The sequence below is a fragment of the Podarcis pityusensis genome (genome assembly GCF_964106645.2).
Source record: "Podarcis pityusensis genome assembly, chromosome: 8".
NCBI classification, from domain to species: domain Eukaryota; kingdom Metazoa; phylum Chordata; class Lepidosauria; order Squamata; family Lacertidae; genus Podarcis; species Podarcis pityusensis.
The window spans coordinates 38,305,229-38,313,414 of NC_138033.1; the positions used below are offsets into that span (position 1 = coordinate 38,305,229).

At 49.0% G+C, this 8,186-nt stretch overlaps 1 protein-coding gene across 1 annotated transcript in view; it reads left to right on the forward strand.

Annotated features, from left to right (window-relative positions):
- Positions 1-7,378, forward strand: part of HSD11B2 (hydroxysteroid 11-beta dehydrogenase 2) — a 31,111-nt gene extending 23,733 nt beyond the window's left edge. Inside the window, exons 2-5 of the mRNA XM_081016563.1 lie at positions 1,985-2,197; positions 2,739-2,924; positions 3,227-3,364; positions 4,393-7,378. Coding sequence (XP_080872689.1) covers positions 1,985-2,197; positions 2,739-2,924; positions 3,227-3,364; positions 4,393-4,754 — 899 coding nt within the window. The 3' untranslated portion in view covers positions 4,755-7,378. The remainder of the gene's footprint in view (positions 1-1,984; positions 2,198-2,738; positions 2,925-3,226; positions 3,365-4,392) is intronic.
- Positions 7,379-8,186: the final 808 nt, after the last annotated feature.

An 8,186-nucleotide genomic window follows, 5' to 3' on the forward strand; every position in this document is an offset into this window, starting at 1 on the left:
AAGTGGCTGCCAGTCTACTGTAAGCACTTTCTGTGTTTGCACATTTCATTATTCATTGACAGGAGACGAGTCCATTTCATGTCTTTTAGCGTCACTCAGTTTATTCTTCCCTGATAGTTCAGCAGAACTTGACCCAGTATGAACCGCAGTGCTAATTTTGGGAATCTTTGTTTGCCTCCAGTTTTCCATCCACTGCATGACCTTTCCTTGGTAATGGTGATTTTTTGGAATGTCAGCGAGTTTTCCATGCTGTTCACCCTATGGCTTAGGAACAGAAAGGCAACATAAAAACAAGCAGCAGCAATAAATTATTATTATTATTATTATTATTATTATTAGGTAAAAAGGTAAAGGACCTCTGGACGGTTAGGTCCAGTCAAAGGCAAGTATGGGGTTGTGGTGCTCATCTCGCTTTTCAGGCCAAGGGAGCTGGGGTTTGTCCACAAACAGCTTTCTGGGTCATGTGGCCAGCATGACTAAATGCTTCTGGTGCAATGGAACACCGTGACGGAAGCCAGAGCACATGGAAACACTGTTTACCTTCCCGCTGCACCGGTACCTCCTTGCACTGGTATGCTTTCGAACTGCTAGGTGGGACAGAGCAACAGGAGCTCACTCCATTGTGCAGACTCAAACTGCTGACCTTCCGATCGGCAAGCCCAAGAGGCTCAGTGGTTTAGATCACAGCGCCAACCACTCCAATAATATTAATAATAGTAATACTGGTGGTAGTAGTAAAAAAACAGTGCAGAAGTGTGTCTGGATTGTGCCTATTTAATCTTCTTGTCATAACAATGCTTGGAGGTAGATCATCTTTATTATTTACAGTGGTACCCGCAAGACGAACGCCTCGCAAGACGGAAAACCCGCTAGACAAAAGGGTTTTCCGTTTTGGAGGGCGCTTCGCAAAACGAATTTCCCTATGGGCTTGCTTCGCAAGACGACAGCCCATAGGGAAATCTCCGGGACAGCGGGGAAGCGCAGCGCGTCTTCCCCACTGTCCTCGGACCTCCTCCCGCCGCCCGGCTTCGGAATGAATCTCCGATGCCGGGCGGGGGGGGGAACGCCTCCTCCCGCCGCCCGGCATCGGAACGAATCTCCGATGCCGGGCGGGGAGGGGGGACGCCTCCTCCCACCGCCCGGCATCGGAACGAATCTCCGATGCCGGGGGGGAGGGGGGACGCCTCCTCCCGCCGCCCGGCATCGGAACGAATCTCCGATGCCGGGGGGGGGGACGCCTCCTCCCGCCGCCCGGCATCGGAACGAATCTCCGATGCCGGGCCGGGGGGGGGGAACGCCTCCTCCCGCCGCCCGGCATCGGAACGAATCTCTGATGCCGGGCGGGGGGGGGGGAACGCCTCCTCCCGCCGCCCGGCATCGGAACGAAGCTCCGATGCCGGGCGGGGGGGGAGGGAACGCCTCCTCCCGCCGCCCGGCATCGGAACGAAGCTCCGATGCCGGGCGGGGGGGGACGCCTCCTCCCGCCGCCCGGCATCAGAATGAAGCTCCGATGCCGGGCGGGGGACACCTTCTCCCGCTGCCCAGCTTCGGATGGCTTTCCTGAAGACTTGGGGTGGGAGGAGGGTTTTCCTTCCCACCGCCAACATTCAGAATGCTGTTCTGAATGTTGGCGGTGGGGAGGAAAAACCCTCCTCCCACGCAAGCCCCGGGAACAGAGGGAAAGCGCTGCGCGCCTTCCCCTCTGTTCCCGTACCTGTCCTGAAGGCTTGCGGTGGGGAGAAAAGCCCTTCTCCGCACCGCCAGCCTGGCAAGCGGTTTCCCTAGGAACGCATTATTTGATTTTCAATGCATTCCTATGGGAAACCGTGCTTCGCAAGACGAAAAACTCGCAAGAAGAAAAAACTTGCGGAACGAATTAATTTCGTCTTGCGAGGCACCACTGTACGTGCAGCCACTGGAGAACTGAGGCTAGGAGGTGGTCCGTTGTCCACCCTTGCCCACTCTTTCTTTTGTCATTTTCCAGGATGTGACACTGGCTTTGGAAAGGTGGCTGCTCATCACTTAGACACCTTGGGACTGACCGTCTATGCTAGTGTCCTGGATCTGAAGAGTCCTGGCGCAGAGGAGCTTCGGCAGAGCTGCTCGTCGCGCCTGACCCTGCTGGAAATGGACCTGACCAAAGCTGAGGACATCCAGAGAGTCTTGCAGTTCATCAAGGCTCAGACAGGGAGGACAGGTAACTTGAGAGTGTTGGCAATCAGAACAGAAGCAAGGTAGGTGTAGGATTCTCAGAGTCTCACCTTTGGGATTTGAAACAAAACATTCTGGGTTTCAAGGCTGGAACATGAAAGCGGGTGGTAAGCATAAATCTCAGAATCAGATTAGAATTTCTGAAAAAATCTTCAGTTTGTAGGCTGTCTCATATTAAAATGTAACAATCAAACAAACAATCTCCACACCAGCAGTTCTAGGGTACAGTCATATAGGGTATTTACCTATATGTTTTGCACGTGCAAAAACATTTTGAGAAAAGATGTCGGATGGTGGGTTTTTGCTTAATCCAGCAGCAGCAAAATGTCTTTGTTTGTCCACACACATGGAAGACAAGCAGCCAGGGGAAGAGCAGCCATTTGCTAATTTATTTTTATATATACCACTGTATCATAAAAATAGGTCACAGTGGTTTACAACAATATAAAACCATGCAGCAGAACTGTAAAAATGGAAAGTAAAACAATTACATACATCAGCAAACCAGTTTCCTTCTTGGCATGCAGGGCTCTGGGGCCTGGTGAACAACGCCGGCATCAACACCACCCTTGCGGATGCGGAGCTGACGCCTCTCCATGACTTCCGCAGCTGCATGGAGGTGAACTTCTTTGGCACTTTGGAGCTGACCCAGGGGCTGCTGCCTTTGCTGCGCTCCTCACAAGGAAGGATCATCACCATCAGCAGTCCAGCAGGTAAAGGGAAGGAGAAAACCTTCCATGGGATCTGGTTTCGCCAATGGGAAAGAGGGGGTGTGCCTTTGGGAGTTGGGCTGCCCTAGGAAGCTGCCTTCCCTAGGAAGTCAGGCCCATTGGTCCATTGAACTCAGGGCTGCCTGTATACTGACTGGCAGATTCCACCACTGGGGATTGAACTTGGGACATTCTGAGTGCAAAGCAGGTGCTCTACCAGTGACCTACAGCCCTTCCCTACTGTTTGACCCTCCTGCAGTCAAGATGGGGGTAGAGAGTAACCCCTCCCTCCTCTCCTTCTGCAGGTAACATGCCGTTCCCCTGTTTATCCGGCTACGGGGCATCCAAAGCTGCTCTCAGCCTGGTCATGGACACTCTGCAGTATGAACTTGCACCCTGGGGGATCCAAGTGAGCGTCATCCTCCCAGGGTATTTCAAAACTGGTAAGAGAATGACTGGGACCGCTGGCAGTGCACAGGGTGGGTGGGTGGGTTAATGTGTCTTTTCCTTGTCCGCTGCTGAGGACTTGCTCTGTTTTGCAGGTTCCAAGGAAACTGACATTATTTGGGGGGGGGGGTCCAGGCGTAGCACAGCCTGGGTGTGGGGCTTCCCTTACTCTTTATGTGTGCAGTGAGGCTTCTAGAATACACCCAGCCAAGATTTCTTCCCCAGAGCTACCAAATCCAGGGAAAGAACCAAAGGAGTCTTTAGGGAACGGAAACAGGAAGACAGAGCAAGGAGAGGCAGCTCCTCCGGCACCTTCATGAGTGTGGTGGAAGAGGTACCGAGTTTGGTGCCAGAGTGCAGGATCCATCAGTGGGAATTTTGCACATCACAAGGAGCTGCCAGTCCATTCTCTTACAGATACATTTGCACTTGGAGGATTGGCTTTGACCCCTCTCTCTGAAGCCCTTACTGACAACCACTTTGAGATACTTAATATAATAGTAAATAGTCTATAAGCAAACTAAAATAAAAGTAAAAGAACAAATAAATGTCCCATCTGCCTTGTTACTGTAACTTGGAGAGGCCCCTCCTGGGCATCACTTGGGGCTAACTCTCTCTCTCCTCTCAATGCATGATTCCTGCTTCTTGTGTCCCATCAACTGCTCCAATCTGGCTCAATTTAAATGCTATTATTCATTTCATTCGCAAGATCCAAATGGGAGGAGCAAGGAAACATGAGGAAATGCTGTCTTGTTGCTTGGCTCATGCTGTGGTTTTGGAAATTGTTCCAAACACTGCCCTTATTTTTTCAAGTTTCACTTCAGTCATAAGGACTAGAAACATGCCTTAAGTGGAAGCTGAGATTCTGGGGAGGCCAAATTTTGCACTAGATACCAAACTTCAGGATGAAGGAATTGTATAAGCTACATGGGCTACACCCAGCATGGCCTCCTCACCACCTACAAAATAGGTTCTAAGAAATCTCTTACTCCCCCCCCGCCCCAAACCTGTCTATTTTTTGCAGATGGTTCTTGTAATCATGCTTATTGGAAAGAAAGGAAGGCTCAGCTGCTGGCAGCTCTATCCCCTGAACTCCTGGAAGCCTATGGAGAAGAATACCTGGAAGACATCAACAGGCAGTTTCTTGCTTCCATGAAGTTTGCTGTGGAGGACCTCAGCTCAGTCGTGGAGAGCATCGTGGACGGCCTCCTGTCTACCAGGCCTCTGGTGAAATACTACCCGGGGAGAGGCCTGGGCCCCATGTACTTCATCCACCACTACCTGCCCCACACCGTCCGCAACCTCTTCCTCAAAGCCTTCTTCATCAACCCAAAGTTGCCCAGAGGGCGCCAGCCAAAGCCTTGCAACAGCCCCCGGAAACAGTGATGGGCAGCTTGGCAGAGAAAGCACCTGGGAAAGACTTCAGGGCCCAGAGTAGCTGCTTAAGGTGTTTCTACTGAAAATGCACCAGCTCATTTGTGTCAGTGCAGGGAGAGGACAAGCTGTGGCCATTGCTGCTACCCAGCCATTAATGCCTTTTTCCTAAGTGAGCATTAAAATTATAGGAAGATGGTGGGATTGGGACCCATTCGCTTCAATGAACAGAGTGCTGGAAAAGCCCTACTGAGACCAATGATTGTTGCATTTGGGGAAGGGGGGAGCTACCAGTGGCAAGTGAACCCCTCTCCCCCCCCCAATTCCTGGCTGGCTTTTCTCTCCCTCTTTGTGCCAAAGGAGATGGCTGCTGCTGCTAACTGATAGTGAAAGGGCTTCACTATACCTCAGCTTTGTGATATACCTCTCTGTAAACTTCAGCTGAGCCAATGCCATGTCTCCTCACTGTACTGTGTCTTCTTCACTGCAAATAGCCAAAGGCCTTTCCAGCTTCTCAGTCTGTATGTAGCACCCCCACCCCACCCTCGGCACAAGCATGGTAATATTCATTAACAATAGTCACCACAGCAATCATGATCAAAATCAAAGTATTATAATTAAGAATCTATATCAGCCATAATTGGTACCTATTTGAATCACTCAGTTCAATCAATAAAGTATTTTTTGATATTAAAAAAATGCACACCTAGTTTCTTAGCAGCTCTGGAAACAGTAGCCACAGAGTAAATAATACAAAACTGATTATCAATTAATAGCTTAATTTTATCCAAAATTAATAGCTTGTGTTTTATCCAAATACTGAGGCAGCATATGTTAACAAGGTTTTACTCCCTTGGATCCACATATAATGGGCAAAAAATAATGAGTTGTAATTTTAGATTGCCTGCATCCAAAAAAACCCCACCCCACCCCAGTTTTCATTGATTTCATTTATTCTGCTCCACAGTCTCAGATATAAAGCAGATCAGTTCACATACATACACACACAGAGTGGTACCTCGGAAGTCAAATGGAGTCCATTCCAGAAGTCCATTTGACTTCCAAAATGTTTGAAAACCAAGGTGTGGCTTCCGATTGGCTGAAGGAAGCTCCTGCAGCCAATTAGAAGCTGTGTTGGACATTCGGGTTCCAAAGAACGTTCGCAAACCAGAACATTCACTTCTGGGTTTGCGGCGTTTGGGAGCCAAAACGTTCAAGTCGCAAGTTGTTTGTCAACCAAGGTACGACTGTATCCCAAGATTTCCAAGTCTGATTTTACTCTACAGAATTTTAGCCCTACAGAATGATAGGGCTAATAAGTCTCTACAGAGGGCAACTTCCAGGCACTTAGAAGGCCCACCAGCTGACCTCCTTTGCAACCAAAGAATTTTAGGAGCTGACAATTTGTCATAATAACTTATATTTTAATAGCTGCTAGTTCTCATTTCCAAGAACTTTTGTCAATACCTCTATGGATTGGGCCATTTATATTTCTGGGATCTGTGACCAAAAACTAATCTTAAAGGTGAACAATTAATGCCTAACTGCTCCATCCTAAAAAAGAACCAAATATAAGCAACATTAAAGCACAGCTTGTTTAAGAAGAGTAATTCAAGGTTGTTTGGTCTAGAGCAAGATGAACACCTTTCTTTCCACCAACGCAGGGAGGAAAAAAGAGGTGGCATGCCTGCAACAATGTTGCTTACATAAAAACAAAAATTGGGCCAACTTGAAACCCTGCTTTACTGTGTCTGTATAAGGGTTCAGGCCGAACCCCATTTACCTGAGAGTAAGCCCCACTGAATTCAATAGGCCTTACTTCTGAGTAGACATGACTAGGATTGCCACCTTACTTGTGTCAAGATCCCATAATGGCCAGCCCTTACTTTTGTTGTAATATTACAGTGTAATAATAGCTGCATATGAGCCAAAGAAATATTTTGCTAATATTAGCTGTAGCCAAATTGCACCATAGCCAGATCGAAGGTGAAGGTAAAACCTATGAAGGATGAAAATAACTGCTTATTTGGACCCTTGAGATAATGGGAGATTAAACGGTGTAATTTGTAGCCTGGTAAGGGTTCAAAGTATGTAGAACAGCATGTATGTACAAAGGGGCTTCTCTACATGTGTTCAACTGAAGGGGCTTGGAGCCTCTGCTCAGCTGGGGGCCATGTGAGAATGCTAAAGGGGCCTGTGGCTGGAACTGCTTGCAGCAGCATCCAAGTATTCATCAGTAGTCACTGGTGTCTGCTCATTTGGAACATCAACCTTAAACGTTTGGGGACAAGAGGGGGAAATCACCCAATTTCACAAACATGTTGCGTATTTGTGCAAATGAATGCAACACATTATAGAACGCTGCTTGTGTGGATCTTGTTAGTACCTCTCATTCCTGCAGCTGACCTCAAGGATCCTGGGTGTTTTCTTTTCTTGCTGCTGCAGCAAACCTGCTGTTCTTCTGTCCTCCAAGCCTCATCGCCATGCAGGAACTGAGCCAAAAAAGGCCTCCCCAAAGGGGGCCTCTCCTTGCCTCCAGAAGAGGGCAGGGACTCCCAGGCAGATGGCCTACAAATCTTGTCACGAAGAACAAGGTCACGATTGTCACTTGGAAATAAATTAAAATGGTTACTTCATACTTTGGTTGTGTATCTTGATGTCCTGGGGGAAACTCAGTGAGTCGGGTCATGTCAGAGAAAGTGCTTCGTTCCAGATGGTGGCAGAGGCAGACAGTGCACATCCAGGCAGTGTGCAGAAAACCCTGTCTCAGCTCAGGGGGGACCTGCCGCTGGCAACCTTACATAGGTCCTGGGGCTGCAGAGTAGCAGGGGCCTCGTGCAGGCTGGAGCCAAGTGGCCAAGCCAGATCCACCACCACCCCGGGGCTCCCTACCCCCTAGTCACACTCAGCCTATCCTTCACACAGCTGCTATGAAACTTGTCTGGATCTCCTAAGGGGAAGACACAGGAAGAGATAAATAAAGATGTAACAAAACAAACAGCTTCTTAACACCCACAGGGCAGAATGAAGCATCCACCCAGCCCTTCTGCATGTTCTGACACTCCCTTTAGCCTTAGCCAGTGATGAAGACTTGGGTAATGCCACTTGCAGTCCCAAGACCTAGAGGGCTGCTGCTTCCTCAGCCCCACTTTAATGTGGAGACACCACAGATAAGAACACCACAGCCAGGCAGGGCCCTGCATCACCTGTATTCTGCATTTGTATGGTGGGAGGCAGGCAGAAAGTAAAGTTAGCTGGCCCTCATGAGGTGCAGAGCAGTGGCTGCCTTGCTTCCCACTGGCAGAGGTTCTATTCTCCTGTCCCTGACCCATCAAAGAACCCCTGAGCATTGTGGGGGATTTTGCAGCATGTTTCCATGTGTCTGACCTCTGCTCCTCACAGCAATTCTGTGAATGTTTCGAGGCTTCTGATCCATCTGAAAAG